The following is a 24,398-nucleotide window of genomic DNA, read 5'->3' as shown; positions in this document are numbered from 1 at the left end:
GTCTTGCTTTGTCCACAACCAAAGATACTCACTTTACTGTCAAAGAGGAGAAGAACCAGAGCAAGAAGCTGGAATTATTTTTCTTAAAAAAATACTGAAACAGATTAATCGATTATCAAATGAGTTGACAGCTAATTAATTAACCAATTAATTGTTGAAACCCTACAGTATTGTTCAGCTGATATATGAATACAGTGTATGTTACTGTTTTAAAATGTTGTGTTACATTCAGGTCAGGGCAGTGCCACTTTACAGTAGCTCACATTATTTAGCTATAGGGTTGTCTTAAGATATTATAATTAATATCTAACCCTAACCCTCATTGATTTCATTGATTTTTGTAAATTTATACTTATTCTGGATTTGATGCCAGAAACACATTTCAAAACACTTTGGACATGAAGACTGGGAAAGCTGTGGAATGCTCTGAAAACACCTTTTTGGAACATCTACAGGTTTAGAGGTTCATTGGTAACAGGTGATAGTACCATGATCGGTTATAAATAGGGTATCCTCCGAATAAACTTGAAATCTAACTGAAAGACCTGCATTTACAGACACACATATGCTTGCTTGCTCGCTCTCTCTCTCTCTCTCTCTCTCTCTTGCGCTCTCTCTCTCGCACATGCACATGCTTATGCACATGCACAGACTCTCACCAAGTCCTGACTGTGTTGTGCATTTCACATATAGCATGTGAGCAAATGAGATTTACAGCCTAACTCCTTTCTTTTGGCTATTTTGAATTGTAAGTTAATAGGCAGCAGAATTCCACATTCCATCTAATAATTTATGACATTCGTTAGGGGATCTGGAGGATTGATTAAAAGTGACCCTTTGTAAGTAAATTAAGTATATTGCACAGGAATGTGTCAGTTTGTTTGATTTGTTGTTCATTAGGAAAGCAGTGGTCCAGCACCTAATACAATCTTTCCAGCGTTCATCGGGATCAGCCCTGGCTAAAACATTCAGGGTCAACTACAAACGCCATGTTCTGACCATGGATGACCTCGGCACTCTGTATGGACAGAACTGGCTCAATGACCAGGTACTGCATTACAAACTTCTGAACACTATGGTCTTAGCACAGTATACCTTTTCCGTGGCATTTGGCTTGTTATAGCAGGATAAGCACAGGTGAAATGAAGTTTTGTTAACAATGGCTCAGTTCCATCAAGTGTTCCGGTAAGCCATGACAGTGAGCCTGAATACACAATACCAGGACTCTGGAACTAGGTCATCGAAATGGAATGCAGTCAGTTTAATGTTCTCATTTACACCTGTATTTATCCTGACATGTCATGCTAAAAATTGTGTTGAGAAAAATGTATGATGAAGCATATGGCTAATTAGGATCATGGCTGCAGGATTTTGCATTGTTAAATAATTCAAAGTGTGTATGTAGAATGTATGTACGGGCACCTGTTACTCAGGATCTTCAGGACTGTTAAAAATGTGTCTTGAAAGCAGTGCCAAATAATATGCTGTTACTCAATAAAAACATTCTCCTGGAATGTTTTTTGTGAACCGCTAAAGATCAGTTGGTGGTCACTTTGTGTCTTACATTAAGTATTTTGTAAAACTAGTTTGATGTGAGATATATTATTTAACTGATTTTCAATTTTGCATAAAACATTTATGCTGCTCTGTCATTACTACGAATTACAAGAAATTCTCATATTTAGGCACAAATTATCAATAAATTAAGAAGACTGCAATTTCTGCCAGTAGAAATGTCTTAGAAACATTCACTGAACAGTGAAGTCAACTTGTAAACTGTCATTTGAGCAATCTGATGGCTAGACAGAACAGATGGGCTACAGAACACTATGTTTAATATGCATATGTGTAGATGTTTTTTAATTTATTTTGAGGGGGAATACACAGAGAGAAACTCATTATTTGGATGGGGAATATATAGACATAAACAGACTCCAAACTGTCAGAAGTCACTATAGAGCTGTTAAAGCCAACTGACAGCCGACTTCTGCTGTCGTCATCAGAAACTTGCGTTTCTTCAGATGACCATTTTGGAGGACAGCTCAGTTCTCAAAAATGTGTTTCCTTGATTCCTCTGTCTTTACTGGACTTAAGTGACCTGTGGCGAGGAAAGGTGCAAGTTAGGGAAATGTGAATGCAATTAAGGGAATTGAGATTCACTGGATGTTATGATTATACCATTTTGTAGACTGTTGCTGCCATTTGGCAATAGTTCCAATGATATTAATACTAAAATGGCTGTTTTCTGAAAAAACGTTCCTCTCTGCCAAGTTAAATTGTTAGCACTGTGAGGCAGACAGTGGGGGTACACAAAAGTTCTACAGTGACTTCTGATTATTTAATATAATTATTATTATATAATTATTTAATATATTATTATAAAGTAGCTGCTCTACACTGCATTCTGACCGTCCCTTATGACTGTCCTCGTCCTCATGCTAAGATCAGTACAGTTGTCATACTTCTTGCCAAACTTTAAGTTTAGTCCCTATAAATACAGCAAAGGATCTCAGATGGCAGAGATGTTCTTTTAAACTTAAACAGTAAGTGGACTAAATGGGTTAAATACCACGTTTTGTGATCACTGCTCACTGATTAATCCTTTGTCAAGATGTGTCTTTACATATGGTATCTTCTTCTTGTTAATTATTTCAGGTGATGAACATGTATGGTGACCTGGTCATGGACTTTGTGCCAGAAAAGGTAAGGTAATTAAAAAAGAAAAGTATTAAAGGAACCCTTTAATACCCTTTCAAAAACATTGGTGGGAGGGGGGTGCACTGGAATTGTCAATCTCAGATTGCTGGACCTTGAGCCATACTAGCAGCTAATGTCAAATTACAGCCAAATTTCAATCAGATTGTTTAACATATAAGCATTACACAACTCCTAAAGCACAAGTGCCATTGTGTGTAATAAGTTTACAAAGTGTGGAGGACAGGAGGAAACATGAAACAAAGGCCTCTCTTGAGATTTGTTATGGAGTTACAAATTTTGAATTTCCCCAAAAAATCTTCCAGAACTCAGAGCTAGCCCGTGAACATGTAGACTATATTTGGTGTGACAGTTCAAAGCCAATTTGATTAATGAGAGTTTATGTAAAAAGAATTGTTACAACCCAAGTGTGAGTTGAAACAGAACAGCATATTATAACAAAATTTAATAGCTTTTGTGTATCTCAACTCAACCGCTTTGTCTTTAACTGTGAAAAGTTGTAAAAGCTTTGGACGACATTCAAAATAATGACCAAATGTCATTGAATAGTGTGTAATCATCCAAGGATTCAGGGGCAAACATTTTCTTCTATCATATACACTAAGTTATTGACCAAAATGTGAGAAGTTATGTTGTAGTAAGACACACATTACCTATTTCTCTCTATTTTAAAAAAACAAAGGGCAACCCAAATGTTAACCATTTACATTTATGACCACTGCGATTAATTGTAACGGGATCTGGGAAAACCAGTCACATGTCGAAATTTTACCTTTTGGAGATTTTATTATCACCTGGAAGCTTATTTCAAGCTCTTTTCAAATCTGTTTTCATTATTTTTGTATCTGGTTTGTATCAAGTGTTATGATCACTCAAAGTCAGCTGATCAGTAGGATTTTTTTGGAGCAGAATTTTGAGAAAAACAGGTTTAAAGACAAGGATTCTAAATCAGAACATGACCAGCTACCTCAAACTCTCTCCGTCTCTGAAGCTTCGGCATCTCTCTCTGTGTGCGAAAATGCGCATTAATATAACTTCGTCTTCATGTTATGTGGTTTACTATGATTAGGGTTACCAGATGTCCCGCTTCGTGCGGGACAGTCACACATTTCCATTACTTTCCACACATCCTGCAAATTCTGACGTCGCGAAATGTTAGCGACACTGTCAGTAACAATTTGCGACGTCACAATTCCCATTCACTTGTCATAACATGTGCTGTAATAGTAATACAGCTCTGAGTCGCTCGTGAAGTCCACCCATCTGTGGGGAGTGAGACGGACTCTGCTTTCTTGAGACTCTGTGTAACTTCAGCTATTGTCTCATCATAGAGAGCTGGCAACACTGTTTGACTGAAGTATGGCTGTGATGGGATTTTATACCTCAGATCCAAAGTCTGTACTAATTGCCTAAAGCCATCATTGTCCACACTAGAAAACGGCCATAGGTCCTTCGCTATATATTCGGCGATGGATCTTGTGATAGCTTGGGCTCTGGCACTGTTGGGCTGAAGTGTGGCCACAAATGATTCATGGAGAGTCTTTTGGCCTAGCTGTGTTTTTTTCTTTGCAGATTCTTTTAACATTCCGGGGTGATGATCTAAGATGTGGCTTCTCATATTTGACGTATTCCCTGATATGTATGTCAGGGCAGCATGGCAGTGTTTGCACATTGTTCTGTGTTTCTCGGTTACCTTCTCTGTGTCATTCTTTGATACAGAGAAACCATAATATTTGCACACGTCCGACGTCAGCGTTGCAGGAGCATCCGCGATTTCAATTTCCTTCTCTGTCTCCATGTTCTCATACATCTCACTGCTCCCTTCGGTCTCTCTGTGTGTTTTTTTTGTTTTGTTTTGTTTTTTGCACGGCACAGGCTGCAGGCAGGAGTGCAAAGGATCACGGGCAAGCGCAAAGGATCATGGTCTTTGTAGTTTTTATGTTGTTCTCGTCAGTTTGCTTCAGTTTTTTGCCTAGAGCCCTATCTTTTTATATCGTTATTGTCTGCGGTAATACCGCGGCATGTTTATTATCGCGATATTACAGATATCAATACATCCCTAATTCCTTAGTTTTGACACTGACGTTTGCTAAATGCACAGATTTATAACGCTCTGATGCTGATTATCAATAACTTAAACCACACCTAAAATTGTTTTTCATGACATTTTCAGCACGGACCCCAAATATTGCTACAAGTGCACAAAGTTGAATTTCAATTCCTAAAACCTCCAACATAGGGTTAAGGAAGGCTTGTCAGAATTGACTTGTTGTGTAGGTTGTTAAAATTACCAAAAAGACCACCAACAAAGCATCTAAGACCCTTGTTGCCCCAACCAGAATCTGTCCGAGCTGGGATAAATATATGATCATTACAAGTGGATGCAAGAGAGAGAAAGCTTTGCAATTGGAGCGATGCCTGAACTAAAAGCATATTTCTTAGGTGGAGTTCAAAGGTTGGAAGTACAAGGCAGGGACAGAGGATTCACAGTAAGATTTTGATTCCAGATTCTGATTCCAACCAAAATCATATGGGGAAAGGCAGGCTCCAAGCAGCAAGCAACTTCTGCTAAAACCTATCTGCATTTCCAGAATTAAACATGAAGCAGTCCTATTTTTCAGCTGATGGCCAAGCAGCCAACGTCCCTTGTAGTCCTGCTTGTAAAAGATTCCCTGTGATCTAAATGGCAATCTTTCCAGAGAAGTTAAGTTAAATTGGGTCTGTAAGCTCAGCCTCTCTTTGTAGAATTCTGGTGATGGTGTTATAGAATATTGACAATCCAGAATTGATTCACTTAAAGTTTGTCTTTAAAGTTGATGTTATTTGTCACAGTACAGAAAATATGTCATTTTTTCTTTGTATTTCTTAGTTGCTTTTGTTGTTTTTCTGAATTTGCTCATGGGCCAGATCAAAATGCCTCACGGGCCACTTTGCTGCCTAAACAGGACCAGGGGTGTTTAATTGTTCACCTTTTTAATTCACTTTTAAAATGCTCATCATTAGACATTGATGGGTCCATAATGATGACATGTTTGATCACATACGATAAAGTGGACACTTGCAGCATCATGAAAACTATTTTCGGTTATCTGCCACAATTTTTACTCTTGTCTCTTTTCTTCCTCAGGTTCACTTTTTCAACAGCTTCTTTTATGATAAGCTACGGACAAAAGGCTATGAAGGAGTCAAACGGTGGACGAAAAATGTAAGTGCCTGTCAGAACCTTTCCACACTTGGAACTGTTTTTCAGTTATATTGTTTGGTTCAATATGTAGCCATCTTGTCAGTTTGAATCACAAAGTGGGCCCACAAAAGCAGAAATGTCCCATCCCTGCTAACAGAGAGCCCCTATTTGCTAAGCAGTTTACATCAGTTAGCAGTTGATAGTTATGAGCTTTTTGACATCCAAACCTAATAATATTATACTGAATTGAAGTTCACCACAAATACAATTGTATAAAGGATATTAGTACATGGGCTCGGGAACACATTCTGTTTACTCAGCATCCCACCTTTCTTGGAATCAGGGTTGTGGTATATGAATGTTGTGCCATATTGAGGTGTGGAAATGCCATATTTTAGTATAACCTAAATGTTCCTCTTCTCGCCTAAGGTTGGCTAGTATATTGCCGATGATAGGACCAAAGGTTAACATAGACTTCTTTCAGCTTGTGATCTAAGAAAGCAAGGTCTGACAGTCTTTAAAGCTGCAGTACGTAAAATCAAGGAGAGAGCAGACTTAGCCTGAAAATTTGAACCAAAACAAGTTCCACGTCACTCCCCCTCCCTCACTGCTGCACTCATGCCCTGCCTCCAAGCCCCTCCTCCCTGCGGCATCTGCGCAGCTGCTGTGACACCCAGTAACGTTAGCCTTAGGATCGGAAACAAGCTAACTCCGCCCAGTCGCTACATCAGAGTCACAAACATACCGTACGTGCTGAGGAGTGTTACTGTAAAAATCACCATTTTAGCTTTATGGTTATTTGTTGTCTTAGCCGTATATGCTGTTATTGGCAGCAGCGGTATGAGCAGTTTCTCCTTTGCAGGTGGCTGTTGCTCCGCCATAGCTTTCACTAGCCTCCTGACGCTGCTCACAGAGCTGTTTGACTGAGCGGCAACCGGCAGCTTGAGCAGAGGGAGGGGGCGGTTCGCAGCGTGTGTGAGTAGTGATTGACAGATGTCAGACACTCTCTCAGACGTTCCTCTGATTGGTTGTTTTGCGTCGGGCACGGTGGATTCTTGCAAATCACAGTAGGAGCAGTAGGTGGGACCAATGGAGCCACAGGCAACATGTTTCATGTACTGCTGTCTGGGCATAGGGACAGTTTTAGCAAATATGACAAAAAATTACTTTTCTAAAAGTTATCTACTGCAGCTTTAAGTTCCAGTTAGTTGATGCTCCATTTTTCTCCATGGAACCGTAGGACTGCGTCTGTCCATGCTTTAAGAAAGCATGAATTATAAGCCATGTGATAAATTTTAAAGTAAAGCAGAACTAGACCACCTTTGCATTTGGTGCTTTGCATGGTAGAATATTTTTACCGAGGATGCTTATTGTTCCAGCATGTACCAGCAAATGAGAGAATCAGGTCCTTTCCAAAATGTCATTAGTGGAGGTAGCAGGATTGTTGTACAGAGGAAATTAATATGGTGTAGCACGTTCATTTTAATGGCAGCAATGCTAGATGCTAGGTTGTCTCATTGTCATCTTTGACATTTCTGCATGGTGAAGCGTGTATACTGTTGCCCAAGTATAGATAATGAATAACAGTAATTTCTTATTTGAATGATATCATACCACACATTGATGACATTACCATCCTGTTGTTTAGTAAAAGAGGATTAAACTTGTTCCAAATGATTTTATAGCTGGAGAAAGAGCCAAATTCATTGAAGTTGTTGAGAATGTTCTGAGATAGATTCCTGAAAAGGTGCTAGTTTCCCATTTAACATGTAGCAGTCTTTTTTGTGAATTGTAAGTCTTTATGAAAGCCACATCAATATTCCTCCTACATAAAGCAATAGCGAATGAGTCGATAGACAAAGAAAGACCAGAACTTGCTGAGGCTCTGGCTCTGACTCCAACTCCAGTTCTGGGTCCGGCTGCGAGGTGTTGTCATCATCTGGTGGTCTTGTTGTTTGTGTTGCCTAGCTCATGACAACATTTTTCTGTGTTCTCGGCCCTAGTGAAGACAAGAGCGCAATCCCTTCGTGGTTCATGTTCAAGTTTGGGATTCCCCTGGTGAAGCTATTTCTATATGTCCACAAACCTCTGGTGTTCATTAGGTGGCTTTAAACTGCAAACAATGGAAGTGGAACAATGCTGACTCCACTTATTCTGTACTTTCAATGGGTAGGAGGTGGCCTGGAATAATTCTGTCAAGCGTATCCCCTCCTTTTACTATTTTGTCCTTTCCCCTTTTCAGGTTGACATCTTTCAGAAGGATCTGTTATTGATCCCCATCCACCTGGAGGTCCACTGGTCGTTGGTCAGTGTTGACATTCCTCGTCGAGCCATCACTTACTTTGACTCTCAGCGGACCCTCAACAGACGCTGCCCAAAGGTAGGATTGGACAGCAGCACCAAGCCTTTACACTAGTAGATTATTACATTTATTATTTAAAAAAGATAAATAAATAAATATAAAAGCCATGAGAGACACTCTGTGAATGGAGTGTTGCAATGTGACCTACAAATAAGATTTCTATTTAGTATCCAGGTAGACTGCTGTCATATAACTGATCTGATGTGACGGCTAAAGGGCTGGGCAATGTGTAGTCTCTAATGACTAAAGATTGAGTGGAGTTGCCATTTTGGTTCATACTGAACTGAGCTTTGCTTTATTGGGGGGTAATACACAAGTCAGTGTGTCACTTGTGTGACATCTTTTACTGAATAAACTTAACATTTCATAACTTGGACAACACTGTTGACACGAGGTCCCATCTTTGTGTAGTATATATTAGTCTAGTTTTAGCAAGGCAAACAGTGCACATTACTGTGCACTGTCCTCACTGCTGTAATCAGTTGTTCTGATTGTAGTGGGTTTAATTCAGGGGTTCTCAGACTCATTTCTCGTAGGTCTGCATCTGACTTTTATTCAAAGTGAGCCACACAAATCCAAGGCACATAAGACTTAGTTAGTCCATATTTATTTCTAACCACATTTACACTAATTGTAGAAGTTGTGCAAAAGAGAAAATGAAAGACATTGTGTATCTTCTATTTAGGTACTGATAACAAATTCTCTAGTGTAACCTTAATGTGTGCAGCAACAACAAAGAGTATTCTCTCCAGTACTTGCCGTGACAACAATGTCGACAATAATGAAATAAGCCACATTCGTCTGGGACAGGATCACTGTGAATGATCTCCAGCTACACTGTATATTCAACATCACTAACAATTTTATTGATCAATCAATTGAATCAAATTAAAATAGAACATATAACAGTTCATGACGTGTTGTAGCTTATTCATAACAGGGGGCTCCTCACCTACATTTGTCCAAGGGCCAGAAAAAAAAAGACACTGTGGGAGCCAGATTTTAAAATAGAAAAATAATACAATTTATTCAGACCTAATGAACCTATTATTGTTTATTTTTTTCACTGTCTTACAAAATTTATGTAATTTTTATGGGCATATCAGTGTAAATAGACTCCTAAAAGAAAACCTGGAAAATCCATAATTTCCATAGGATACTTGGCTGTGAGCAAAAGCTCTCAGACCTCCACCAAGGAGGCAGTCAGTGCTCAATATAAAACCCACAGTTGACATATCCAACAGAGGACAAGAGGGAGGCCGGGGAGGGGTTCTGGAGAGGGGTGGAGGGATTTGCATGTATGTCAACAATAGATGGTCTAACAACATTAAGATCTAGAGCACGATCTGTACTCCAAATGTGGAGACGTTGACACTATCCCTGTTAAATTTTTAAAGAAGTATCCAAATTCAAAACCTTAGATTACATGCACAGCCTCAGAGAAAAACAGAAAGCCTCTCAACAGCAGGACTGGGTTTTACTCAAAAGCATAACACAGCAAATCAAAAATGAAATCCTTCGAGCCAAACTCAGGTATAAAGAAAAACTGGAACTGGAATTTCACCAGTTGTCCATTACTTAGTTATGGGTTGGGTCCAGATTGACTTGCCATTCAGTCCAGATCTGGAATGAGGCCTGGACTTTGAGATGCTCTGAATTAGTTTATGGATATGTATGGAGTATTAAAATGAACTCATTATACTGTACACTATTTGTTAATTGTCATTATTTCTAACATTTCTTTTTGTTTTTTGTTTTTTTGTTTTTTTATGTTTGTCACAGAGACAAAGAATAATGTGGTAAAATGAAGCACAGGAGCCTTTGACGTGTCTTACTTTGATTTATCGCTGTAGTCATTTAATTGAATCTTGTGTTGTTTGTTGTTTCCAGCACATTTTCAAGTATCTGCAAGCGGAGGCCATCAAAAAAGACCAACAAGACTTTTTGACAGGATGGAAAGGCTTTTTCAAAATGGTGACATGTTTTGTTTGTTGCTTTTGGCTTTGACAAAGATTCAGGTTACTCATTTCACAATGACTAAGATAAAAAAAAAAAAAAAAAAGAACATTGATGATCACTCTTGGGCAACAGGGTTGCTGTTGCTGCAAGTCATAGATACATGATTGTGTTAAATATGCATTTCAATAGTTTTACTGGGAATTCTAATGCATTGTCCAATGTGTGTTGCAGAATGTGGGTCGTCAAAACAATGACAGTGACTGTGGGGCCTTTGTGCTACAGGTGAGATTCCTTTGCTCTCTTCATTAAGATAAACTTCATTGATCCCACTTTGGGGAAAGTCACTTATTAAAGCAACTTAACAGTGAAAAGCAATGGAAAAATGTGATTGTGTGAAAAATAAAAATTAAACTATAAATGTATCTTAAAAAATCTAAGATGAGATAAATATGAAAGCTATATACACCATACACACCTTTCACTTAATGGTCCAGTGTGTAAGATTTAGGCAGATCTATTGGCAGAATATGGCAGTAAAAGTACGTTTGATTAGTGTATAATCACATGAAATAAGACTCGTGTTTTATTTTCCTTCCTCTTCCACAGAGTCTACCATTTTGCACTGCTATGTTTCTATAGTAGCCCAGAGCAGACAAACCAAATACTGACTCGAGAGTGCCTTTCACGTGTTCAGAGCCCACCATAGAAGAGGGTGAGGCGCGGGGGAGTCAGTTGGTTGCAATGAGTAACCTCACTGCTTAATGCTGCTAAATCCTACACTCTGGACCTATAAACAGATATGACTGTTCATACTGTTAGGGCTACACAATTAATTGGATTGTCATCTCAATGCCTCATTCACAAACATTTGTTCATCCATTGTGGAAGTCTCAGAACGATGGCATAGGATGTGGTTTTGAGACTGTAAGCTTTTTCTCTACATCATGTGTGTTTTGTTAACTGAACCAACACTGCTTGTTTGGGGAAGTAGGCTGTCTGTTCCTAAAGGACTGTTTCTACTGCACTTAAGGTATATGTTGTTCGCATCAACTATCTTACTCCAGTGAGTGGCTGGAGGCTGTCTTGCAGTAGCATCAGCCAGCCAAGCATGCTGATTTACTTATGAAGCTGATAGCTCAGCATCATAGGAACACACACCTACTGACTTGTGCTATGCAGTGTGAATGTGAATTACAGATGTGTTGTTCATTTGTTCTTCCTGCTAGTCAATAACTTGTTTTTTGTTTTCTCCTCATTTCCCTTCCACCATTCTGCAGTACTGCAAGTGTCTGGCACTAGGGCAGCCATTCAGTTTTGGCCAGCAGGATATGCCCCGACTGAGGAGGCAAATGTACAAAGAACTATGTCACTGCAAGCTCACTCTGTGACCCACAGCCGTACCCCGGCCGCCATCTCACCCTTGTTCCACCCCTGACCCTATCAAGATGGAGGGACAATGATATAACAAGAGGAAAAGAGGAGCAAATGGTTGACTGGAAAAAGAAAAACTTTTCTAAAACATTTTTTTCTCTGCTGACAACCAGAGAAACTACTTCTTCTTTTGTAGGTGATGTCATTGTTTCACTTTGTTTTGTCTCACTTTGCTTCCCTCTCTCCACCCTTTGAAAACTCTGAGTTAGTTTCCACGTCATCGTTATTCCTTTGTGGTTGAAAGAGGCCAAGACTAGCTTTCCTTCTGGGAATATGCTAATCTTCCATCCTGTTGTAGTCCACTTGTGTTTTTCATTCTGATTGGGAGCATGAAGAAGATCATGAAGATATCTAAATCCAGTCCAGATGAAGGGTTGGACCAGAGTTAGTCAAACCTGACAACGACTTTCATGTAAGAAGCCTGAGCACTGAGTGCAGGGGTAGCGTGTGTGTACGGCAGAATTATTTGAACCAGTCTGTGTAAGCTTGTGGTTAAATAGTACCAGTGGATTTCCATGCCTTCCATCCATCTAGTCCATGTATATTGTGTTCCATATCAAATGTCAAGTGTGAAACTCTCAGTCGTCGTCTTTTGAAAACAAAGAGAAGCATCCAACATCAAACACACTCCCCCATGCTACAGCCAATGTTTAGTTGATGACGCTATGTAGTCAGCACATAATGTTCGCCACTGCAGTGCGACGTGGCATTTCCAATGTATAATATTAAACAATTTCCTACATGTATAGGTGAATTTAAAGTGATGCAGAAAATGGAACTTCATAGTTGAGGCATGTCGACATCAGAAAACACTCATTCTAGTACATTTCAGAATTTACACAGCATCTTTGGAACACATCACATATTGACCCCTGTGCCGGATACTTGCTGTTGCCGAAACGTTGCCCCCATCACTCTTCCCTTCATAAATAGAACATGTGGGAGACTGGATCTGCATCCATGAATCAATGCCCAAACAAACCAGAATTGCATATTGGCCCAAGAAGGGGTATCTTTACATTACATATATCTTTTCCTGTGTTTTATCTCTGTCAGTAAATGTGTTGATATGCTTATTGCTTTAAACAAATTGTGTTAAAAGGAGGACTACTAATTTGTGTTATTTTCAGAATAAGTACAAAAGAAATCCTCTGGTTCGTATTTCTTTGAAAGTTTAATGGCCATTTTGGTGAGGACCACGATTGCTGCACAACAGATCCAGTATACTCACAATGGAGTTACAGTACCCTCCTCTTTTTATAACGAAAGACAAATTTTTTGAAAGCTGTGTGTTTTTAATATTTTTTTTTTCTTCCAAATAGGAGTTGATGCAACAGAGTCGACAGTTTTATATGTCTTCTCACATGGATCATTGTTGCTAAAAATAAAAATACACAGCAAACAAGTGATTGTGCATATTATCAATGCCACTGCGTGAGCATCAGGTTGTTACACTGACATGATGATCTACATGTTAGCCTGACTCCAGCAGTAGAGTGTAAAGTATTACATTTACTCAAGTACTGTACTGAAGTACACAATTCTGATACTGAAGAATTTCCATTTCAAGCCATTTAATACTTAAACTCCAAGATGGAAATGTTGTACTTTTTACTCATTACATTTCTCTGACAGTTCTAGTTAAGTTACTTTGCAAATAAAGATTTATCAAACACATGATGGACCTATGAAATATGATGTATTTTGATAGGTGGACGGCATAAGAGAAATAGGAAATACAGGAACAGAAAGACACTGATGAAATCTTGGACTTAGACTTTTAATTTATTGATCCAAATTTGAGAAGTTCTTTTGTTGCAGCAGCAGGTTAAACATACACATAAACATAAAATAGATACAATAAAGAAGAATAACGATGAGAATAAAACTAAGAGAAACAAATGTTCTCAAAGAATAAAAAGTAAAAGTATATTAACATGAAATAACAGCAATTCTTAATATATAACTAAGTATAAAGTTATATAATATGTATTATATAATACATATTATATAATATTATAATAAAAGAAGGTTCCTGACGGTAATCAAACCATGAATGTGGTGATTACACAGTATGCATCTATGGTGAGGAAACGTGTTCTAAAGTCAAGTGCATGGGAAAAGTGTTTGACAAATACAAATCAAACCCGTTTTTGTTGCTCAAGCAGAAAAAAATCATCTATCTACATGAAATGCTGTATTTATAAATAACTGCAAGCTCAGTGTCCAAGTTTTCGTATAAAAACACTTAAATGCGCATGCATTTTACAATTATTCAGATTAATTTCAGGCAGCCTGTTGTAGCAGCTCTTTCTCACCGTTAAAGCTGCAGTATCTAACTTGTATAAAAGTAATTTTTTGTCATATTTGCTACAACTGTCCCTATGCCCCTATGTCCCTAGCAATACATGAAACATGTAATCTGTGAAAAAAAAAAAATGGCTCCATTGGTCCCACCTACTGCTCCTACTGCGATTTGCAAGAATCTACCGCGCCAGACACAAAACAACCAATCAGGGCCAGAGGAGCATCTGAAGTCTGACATCTGTCAATCACTACTCACACAGGCTGTGAACAGCCCCCCCTGCTCAAGCTGCAGGCTGCTGCTCACTCAAACAGCTCTGTGAGCAGCGTCAGGAGGCTAGTGAAAGCTATGGCGGAGCAACAGCCACCTGCAAAGGAGAAACTGCTCATACTGCCGCTGCCAACAACAGCATATACGGCTAAGACAACAAATAACCATAAAGCAAATATGGTGATTGTTACAGTATCACTCCGCAGTGCGTACAGTATGTTAGCAACTGTGATGTAGCGACTGGGCAGAGTTAGCTTGTTTTCAATGCTAAGGCTAATGTTACTGGTTGTCACGGCAGCCATGCAGATGCCGCAGGGAGGAGGGGCTTGGAGGCAGGGCATGAGTGCAGCGGACGGGGAGGGGTAGTGACATGGAACTTCTGTTGATTTAAATTTTCAGGCTAAGTCTGCTTTCTTCTCGATCTTACCTACTGCAGCTTTAAGTATCCTCCATCCCTCCCACAAATACGTTAGACATGCATTTACTCATTTTTACTTGTCCATGCACTATGGACATTGAACTCATTGAGTTTTGCCTTGTCTTTTCTACTGGTTTTTGCATTCCGGGGAACCCAAGTGTAGCCATGGGCCCACTGTCTACATCGGGGATCAGCTGATAGTACTCCTTGACTGGGGAGAGACCCGATGCTTCCCCCAAACTGAGCATAAAGAGATGCTGCATTAGGATCATCAAGGACAGAGCTGAGCATTTTACGGCCTGCTGGCCACATCCAGTCCTTAGTGCATCCCTGTCTGGCCCCACGTGAGGTCAATCGTAAATTAGAACATAAATTGAAAAAGCATTTATGCTGTACATGCAATACAACTGTGTTGCTTTTATTTTGAAAAGCGTGCCATTTTTATGTATTTATTTATTTTAATTTATGTAAGGAACGCACATGCGTGGGTGAACAGGTACAAGTGATGCTGGCCAGCTAGCCCTCAAAATGTCAGCTCATGCCAAAAAAAGAATGGTTGATACCGAATGCTGTGTTTTCAACAAGACATGGACTGCTAAATTTTTATTTACAGAAGTCAAAGGTAAAGCCGTGTGCTTAGTTTGTGGTACACAGTTCGCTGTGTTCAAGGATTACAGTTTGAATCGCCACTACATGACCAAACACGAGGAAAAATACAAGAACTTGTCTGATCAAGAGCATGCAAAGGAGTCAGATTCTTTGCTAGCTAAGCTTCAAAATTAACAAGGACTTTTTACTAAACTTTGCACATCCATAGATGGAATTCATTTACCTGCAGTCTGACACACTTCTGACAGAGCACGTCAGGTCAGTCTCATTGCTAGAGTTCTACTCTTCCACACATGAGGAGGCATGCTCAGAAGATTCTAGTCCTCTTTAGATCCACCTGTGTAAGTGAACAGACATTCTCAGAGATGAAGTTCAATAAATCCAGATACAGATCCTCTGTCACTGATGATCACCTCTCAGCTGTCCTCCGCATGTCCACCTCAGACATTCAGCCAGATTTCAATGCACATGTTCAAGCCCAGGACAGACTGGATTTTTCCCACTGAACAAGTAAAATGAACTGAAAAACATTTAAAGCACATGTTGCTTTTGTATAGAGTTGATCAGTTGCTTCTCTTTAACATACTGCAAAACACAGTATTCAGTATTTGATTGAGTATAAGATTAACATGTTAAAAATAAAATGAAACACTGATGTAATGATTGTTTTTGTTTTTACTGTTCATTACTTTTATAGGAGTATTTTCGTATTTGACCTACACCACAATTTCATATATTTATATACAGTGCTTAACAAATTTATTAGACCACCTGTCATAAAAACGAGAAAACATAAATATTTTAGAAATCTTTAAAAAAAACTGTTTAAAACTAAAAATGTTATTGTTATTTATTTGGCAAATAACAAACTGAAACAACTAAATAGTCCTTTTTCACACATAATAACCAAAAAACGCAATATTTTGTATGGCCTCCTTTGGCCTTGATAACAGCTTGCATTCTTGTTGCTGTTTTTATGTATGTCTCACGGTCTTGCTTTAGATGAAACTTTTGTGTGATCAATTTTTGAATATCCCAAATTTGTTCAATAGGATTCAAATCCAGACTTTGACTTGGCCAGTCCATCAGTTCCAGTACTCCAGATTCCTTTTTCTTGGTCAAATAGTCTCTGCACAGCTTTGAAGTATACTTGGGGTCATTGTCTTGTTGGTATATGAACCCACGCCCAATCAGATTCAGTCCAGAAGGGATTCCACAATGCACTAAGATGTTGTGGTAGACAGTCTAGTTCATGATACTGTCGATTTTCACTAATTTGCCCACGCCGTTTCCACAAATGGAACCCCATACCATAATGGGATCGCCACCGTATTTCACTGTGGGTGCAATGCATCTGACATCAAAAGGTTCGCCAGCTTTTCTGCGGACATAAACACAATGATGCTGACCGAAGAGTTCAAACTTGGACTCGTCTGTCCAGAGTACCCTCTTCCTGTCATCAACAGTCCAGTGTTTGTGCTCCCTGGCAAATCTGAGGCGTTTCTGGATGTTTGCAGGCCGCAATAATGGCTTCTTCCAAGCCTTGGTCTTGCCAAGCCTTGTTCCATCAGTCGTCTGCTTATGGTCATTCTGGAGACTTTCTCCGACTCTGATCTAGAAGCATTCATCTCTGCCTGAAGATCAGCAGTGGTCTTCCTTCTGTCTCTAGTACTTAAAATCTTGAGGTGTCTGACATCTGCTTCAGTTAACTTTTGTTTCCTGCCTCTTCCTTGGCGCATTTTGTAAGTGCCAGTTTCGGCAATTGACTCCAAAGCATACTTGACCACACTGTGAGAACACTTTATGTCTTTCCCTGTTTGTCTCAGAGACCATCCAGCATCATGAAGTGCTTTAATGTGGACTCTTTCATTTTCAGTGAGCTCTCGACGTTTTACCATTTTGAACAGGAATGGGGAATTTCAAACTGAATTCACCTTTTTAAACCCAAATTTGAGCCGGCTCACTGGGCTTCTCTAAGAAGTCAGAAATTAATCAAGCATGACATTCAACCAATGTGCTTTACTATTTTCTCAGTTTTTTTGTAAATCATTAAATTTGAAAATTCATGGATAACAATAATAAATATATTTTAGCATTACAAATATCATTTCGGTTAAAGAGCTTCTACATATTGGTGTATTAACCATTACAGAAACATAGAAAAGAATTTTGGTAATTACCAATACTGTTAATTTAGGGCAGCTGTGGCATAAACCTTACTTCAGGAGGTGGTCTAATAGATTTGTTAAGCACTGTACATATTTACAGAATATCCTTTTTCTTCTGATTACCAGCAGCAGCTAATTGAAATATACAATTTACTGCTTTTTATTGAGCAGAATTAAGTTCAAGTTATTGTTGGTTTGGCCCTCCAACACAGCTCAGGTTTCATGTGGCCCCTTGTAAAAATTAATTGCTCATAATTGATCAAGGGGAATGTGTGATCCCTCACCGAAAAGATGGACAAGCTACCAGCGCTGACTCGGCACCAGAGGGAATACCATGAGGAAGATGGAATTTCCCTATTACTACTTGGTGTTTCACATCTTTATTATCACCACCACAACCACAATCCTTGTTCCACAGTCCGATGACTCAGCGGTTCTGTGTAACTTAACATAATCAGAACAAAAGTGAAATATCACATACGAGACACATCTAAAAATGTAAACATTGCTTTCTCAAATGTATGAATTTTTGTCTATACCGGTGGCTGAACTAGCAGTGAGATGTGCGCGCCACCTACATTAATGAGCAGACTTATGAGCAGCTGTTCAATTGACTATTCTATGGGTAATACAATTTCAGAAACCAACATAATGAATAATGTGCAAACAGTATGCCTGAGATGGGGGTTGGGGATGGACACAATTACTGTGCTTGTATTCACTCAATATGTTACATGCTACATCTGAGACAATAAAATACTGGATTTATTTTGTACTAACACCAAGGAGGCATAGAACTTATCACCTCCCCCTCCCCTGGGAAGATGTGATCACAACCTGGTGCAACTCCCACCTGTGTGCAAACCTCTCAAATACAGACAGCCAACGGTCACTCTTAGAGTGAAAGGATTGTCCACCAAGTTTGATGAGGTTCTGATGAACTGTTTTGATACAGCTGCGTGGGAAGTACTTTGGGATGCTCATGGAGAAGGCATTGACAATCTCACACACTGTCTAATGGTTTATATCAACTTCTGTGGGGAGAATGCCATACTTTCCAGGACTGTACAGTGTTTTCCAACAGGAAACTTTGGATTACTCCTGACATAAAGGCTCTCCTCAAGGAAAAAAGAGGAGCTGAAGAGAATCAGCTCGGGTGAGTGGTGCCCTCGTTACTTTGAGTCAGTGGGACACTTAAAATGAAGAGGGAAGGGGCAAGGGTGGTGAGGCCTCAGCCACTTTCTCCATCACCTCAACCATAATTTTGCAGTTAAAAAAAAAGAAAGAAGAAAAGTGGAAATGGGTGTGGTTTATTTCACCAGATTCAGGAACTTGGTGCCAGCCCATTAAAAACTTAGAATACAAGGAGGAGGACCTTAAAATCATTTGTAAATGTTACAGGAAGCCTGGGACTGGGACTTAGAGCGTAGATCTGAATCAAGGATAACACCAGGACATGTAACAGTTAATTTCCCCAGATTGTTAAACGCATTTCTTTTTGTTTTACTTCAAAAAAATATTGCCATTCATTTTGGGGAGGCTGTGGCTCAGTAGGTAGAGTGGTCATCTGCCAATCAGGAGGTTGGTGGTTCAATCCCTGGCCTCAGCAGTCCATATGCCGAAGTATCCTTAGGCAAGACACTGAACCCAAAAAAAAACTGCTCCCAATGCTGCGCCATCGGTGTGTGAATTCATATGTACCTCACTTTGGATGAAACTGGCTGCCAAATGACTAATTGTAATTGTAATTTAACTGCAACATCATTTGGTGCAGCACAGATGTCCAGTTTTGTGTCATCAGCATAACTATTGAGACATACATTGTGCTTTCTAAGGATGTCACCAAGTGGCAGCATGTATAGTAATGGACTAAGGCAGGTCCCTTATGTAACTCAAAAACAGATGTCATATTTCTTACATGATCTGCAAGACTGACTTAAAACTTTCTCCTTTTGAAAGACCAACTTTTTTTCTGTCAGTCCACCTCTATTTGACCTCTAGTGGAGCAGCAGTATTTAAGGAAGATGACATGGTATTATTGAAATGTTAAACCATGTCATTTAAAGAACAATCATAACTGTGTGACTCAAATAATTGCACAATATTACGGAACTTTGCATCAGACTTGTCATCTAGGAAACCCTCTTTTGAACCCAGTATTCCCTTTTAGTCTTTGTTATGATTAGGCTGACAGTACAAAACACAGTGATGATCACAAATACATAATTTCAAAACTGAAACCTTGTCAATGTTAAACCCTATCCAGAATATTTCCATGCTGATGGGTGGCTGCATTTACAAGGAAATAAAGGTTACATTCACAAACTCTTTGTGTTTGGAGTTATTTTTGTTGATATGAATATTCCAGTTTCCATTCAGGATTAATCTGTCATATCAAGTGATACCAATTTTGATCAGCTCAGAGAATTCCTACATAAACAGCAATTAATATCTCGGTGGCTGATACAACAAAGCACTGATAATTCTGGCTTGAGCTCAAGAGCATGATATTCACATAATGTTAATTCACCCATTTTAATGTCATCACACACACAAACTGTAGAAAAAATATGCCTGCTATCCTTCCTGTTTTGTCTGACTGATAAAAATTAGAATTTGGAGGACAAGCCTCAACCAGTGTTACGATACTAGTTGTAGTGTTTAACCAGATCTCAACTAAAAACATAAAATGAAAGCACTTTTCATTTATCAGATCAAGATCATTAACCGAAAAACATTTGTGACCCAACTCAAAGTTTAGCTAACAAGATTCTATGAGAGGAAAGGAGATTGGCTGTGCTGTTACATTTTTGTACGGGAGTAAAGGGGGGTCCAGTTCCAGATTACTCACGACAACAGACTGACAGGGTTTAGGCTGGAGCATTAAGGTAGGCACCTGGGCACACAAAGACAGGAGTGAGGAGGGCAGGTAGTTGACAAGGTAATCGATCACAAACACACTTAAGTGCTTATATACTGTCGCAGCAGCAACAACCCCTTGACCAGGCCTGTAATCAAATAATTGACAAAGCAAAGATTGGGATGTTTTCTTAATCCTACAATCTGGCCTCTTGGATTGAGGGAAATTGCAGCTGCAGGAGGAAAGAATGACATCCCTGTTGAAATTGGGACTCCAGTTCCCGAAGATCTTTTTTATAAGATATATTTTATAAAATAATAACCTCCAGTACTTCAAAGGGCATGTTTTCTTGGGGATGGTGGCTTCTCCCAGGTATGCATATACCTAAAGAAAAAGTAAAAACAAAAACAAAAATAATTCTACTTACTTTTCTTCAAAGCACTGACAGCCAAATGTTTATTTTATTCACTTTATGTACATTTTCATGTGAAGCACTCAGCAAATAAAATAAGTTTTCTAATAAAGTTTATTATTTACTCACCTGTGATGCTGTTTCGCCTGTAGTTGCTTGTTTGGTGACATCATTCTCTACAAGGATTTCTGGTACATGTCCTGCAGGCTCCCAGATCGGGCCCTCGTAGATGGGGGGTCCTGGTCCTCCTGCCCCGGGTCATCTGCACTGGCACCAGCAGCCTCTTTTTACTGATCATTGCCCACACTGGCCATTTCATCCACAACATTCAGCAGCATATTCCGTGCTCCCTCCTTCTCATCCGGGTCAAAATAACAGTCTTTGTAACGAGCATCAACCATGGTTGCTATTGCATAAAGAAGTTCAGTTTGCACACCATTAAAGCATTTACTGACAGCTTCCAATAGAGTATGTTTGGCTGTTTGCACACCTTTGTCTGATTCATCCATCTTGGCAAGCAGCCATGTCAGGGACACCACACCAGGGATGACATCTGCAGCAGTGGCCTCCGCAGAGCTGATGTCCTTGGTTAGCTGTTCAAAGGGTTCCAGTAGGGTTCATAATCAGCAGCATATGCACTTAAAGCCCTCTTCTGCTCCACCAGACTCTGCATCATATAATAGGTGGAATTCCATCTGGTGGGGATGTCTTGTTGCAGCTTTTTCACAGGCACGTTGAGTTCTTTTTGTATGTCTTCCAAACAACTGCAAGCAAGCGGTGAGTGCTTGACGTGGCCTACAACTCGCCTCCCCACGGCCAGTGCATCTGCAATGCTGCGCTGAAACAGGGCACCTCCATTCACTGTGAGCTGCAAGGTGTGCGCCATGCAGGGCAGACTTGGGACACCAAACTCCGACATAGCTTTTGCCATGTTGCGCGTTACCTTATCAATGCTATGCTATAGCATTGATAAGGTCTGTGGTTGATTATGGCAGTGTGGCCTATGGGTCAGCAGCTAAGTCTCTATTAAACAAATTGGATGTTATCCAGGCACAGGCTCTGAGAGTGTGTAGTGGGGCAACTAAGACTTCACCAGTTCCTACCCTACAGGTAGAATTGGGTGAAATGCCTCTAGAAATCAGGAGAAGGCAATTGGTGGCGAACTACTGGGCTAATTTGCAGGGGCACAATAATTCTCATCCCACGAAGGGAGTCTTGCAGGAGTGCTGGGAGGATGGGAGGAGCCACAGACAAAACTTTGCTAGAGAAGCGAATAATATCGCAAAAGAATTTGGAGTATTCAATTTGAATGTAAGTCCAACGGTAGTTTATCCAGAGGTGGCTCCATGGATGCTTGTGTGGCCTGAGGTTGACTGGTATTTGTTAGAGGCTAAAAGGAAGGAAAAAGGTATGGTTGATTTGGTGAGTGCGTTTAGATGTAATGACAGAGTATAGTGATTTTACACATATATACACAGATGGTGCTAAACAACCTGAGACAGGAGTGACAGGATTTGGGGTGGCAGTTCCAGCAAAAGGAATTGGGATTAATAGAAGAAAATCTAATAAATTAGGAGTGTACACAGTGGAAATGGTGGCAGTGCTGGTAGCGTTACGGTGGGTGGAGAAAGCTGGTCTGGATAAGGCATTGATTATGTTCAGATTCATCTTCAGTGCTAGCAAGCTTAAGGTCATTCCATTCAAACAGTCGTCAAGACATACTGTATTAAGTCCTTCAGTCAATTACAAGAATAGTTCATCAGGGAGGTCAGGTAAAGTTTCTGTGGGTTCCAGCGCATGTAGGGGTGAGGGGGAATGAGAGGGCGGATGAGTTGGCTAAGAGAGCTTTAATGAAAGGAAATGTAGATATGCAGCTCAGAATCAGCAAAGCAGAAGTTAAAAGTGTAGTCTGGGAAAAGAAAAATGTAATGTGGCAAGAAAGGTGGGATGGAGAGGAGAAAGGGAGGCATCTTTATCAAATTCAAAAGAGTGTTAAAGGTGGGAGGATGAGCAGTGGATACAGGAGAGAGGAGATTGTGTTGACAAGGTTAAGGTTGGGGCATAGTGCACTAAATAAAACATAGAAACTGATAGGGCACCAGAGAGGCACTAGACAGGCCTGTGTGAGGGATGTCAGGAGGAGGAGGAGTCAGTGGAGCATGAATTTCTGAGGTGTAGGAGGTATGAGGTGCAGAGAGAGGAGATGATGAATAAGATGAAGGACTTAGGGATACAGGAATTTACATTAAAAGGAGTAATGCTAAGTATGGGAGAGAGGGCACAGGTTAGGGCACTGATAGAATTCTTGAGGGGGACAGGGGTTTATGATAGAATCTGATGGATAAGCAGGGTTAAAGGAATAGGGGGTTGTAGCTGATGGGTGTGGAGAGTAAGTCTACTGTCTGGTCCACACTCCGGAACAGAAGGTGGCGGTAATGCACCAATAAGCTGGATGCCAACTGCCATTAAGCCAGAAGAAGAAGAAGAATGTTGTACATACTGCCACCTGCTGTACGAGAGGCATATCTGTCAACTCCCGTTTTCCCAGGATTCTCTCGTATTTTAGCCTTCTTCCCCACTTTCCTCCCGTTTAAATATTTTCCTGTAAATCTCGTGTACTTTTTACCTTTGTAATTACAGATCCAATTAGTCATTTGGCAGACGCTTTTATCCAAAGCGACGTACATATGAATTCACACACCGATGGGGCAGCATCGGGGGCAGTTCAGGGGTTCAGTATCTTGCCCAGGAATTTCTCACCATGTGGACTGCAGAGGTCAATGATCGAACCACCACCTCCTTTTTTTTTTCTTAAATATATATATGATTTTTATTGAATGAAAGTCATCAATACAAACATTTCAGGCATATTACCGACCTCCTAATTGCCCGACGACCACTGATTTCCTGTAGAAGGAGAAAACAAAAACTTCACGGGGCGCATAACCGCTTATGTGTTTGCTAGATTCCATTCGGGACAGGAGGAGGTAAATGACATGAGCACGGTCTACGACAAAACAACTCTAGAGAGTATTACAGGCGAACGTTTTTTTGTTTGTTCGTTTGTTTGTTTGTTTTATTTTGTTTTTTGCATAGCAACCCGGAAGCAGTACGGCCTGTAGCCTTCAAATGAAAGTGACAAAGTGTAACTTAGATCAACATTTAATTTTAATTGCATTTTGTATACTTCAAATAAATAAATACAACTGATACAAGATGTGTGTAATTGTATTTTCTACATAGTGAGGACCAGAGGAAGTTTTTAATTATAGAGTGAGGACTTTTTGGCCAGTCCCCGCAACTTCAAAGGCCTGTTTGGAGGTTCAGACTTTGTTTAAAGGGTTAGGTCAGAATTAGCTTTTGATCAGGGTAAGGGTAAGGGTTAGGCATTACGTTGTGATGACAGTTTAGGGAAGGGGCTTCGGAATGCATTGTGTCAATGTCCTCAGGACAGACTAAAACTTCTTTTAATGGGGACAAAATGCAAGTCCCCATGACGTTAATAATTAAATTTTCGGGATAATTGTTAATGGACGGTCAATTCTCTCAAATTTCTTATTGTGTCTTTCAATAAAAGTGAGAAAAATAAATCTTATTGATAACAACAGCTCACATGCCAATAAAAACCTGATCAAAAGTCAAGAGGCATTCAACAATTATATTTGAACACCGTGAATTTTTTAATATTTATTTTATTTTACTTTA

The 24,398-nt window shown here is 39.8% G+C and overlaps 1 protein-coding gene across 1 annotated transcript in view; it reads left to right on the top strand.

Annotated features, from left to right (window-relative positions):
* Positions 1–13,330, top strand: part of senp3b (SUMO specific peptidase 3b) — a 28,823-nt gene extending 15,493 nt beyond the window's left edge. Inside the window, exons 6-12 of the mRNA XM_076724862.1 lie at positions 901–1,048; positions 2,656–2,703; positions 5,843–5,920; positions 8,142–8,279; positions 10,152–10,235; positions 10,452–10,502; positions 11,498–13,330. Coding sequence (XP_076580977.1) covers positions 901–1,048; positions 2,656–2,703; positions 5,843–5,920; positions 8,142–8,279; positions 10,152–10,235; positions 10,452–10,502; positions 11,498–11,608 — 658 coding nt within the window. The 3' untranslated portion in view covers positions 11,609–13,330. The remainder of the gene's footprint in view (positions 1–900; positions 1,049–2,655; positions 2,704–5,842; positions 5,921–8,141; positions 8,280–10,151; positions 10,236–10,451; positions 10,503–11,497) is intronic.
* Positions 13,331–24,398: the final 11,068 nt, after the last annotated feature.

This window comes from Chaetodon auriga, chromosome 24 (assembly GCF_051107435.1).
Source record: "Chaetodon auriga isolate fChaAug3 chromosome 24, fChaAug3.hap1, whole genome shotgun sequence".
Classification (NCBI taxonomy): domain Eukaryota; kingdom Metazoa; phylum Chordata; class Actinopteri; order Chaetodontiformes; family Chaetodontidae; genus Chaetodon; species Chaetodon auriga.
Note: the sequence above shows the minus strand (reverse complement) of the source record. Positions and strands in the feature narration are given on the sequence as shown.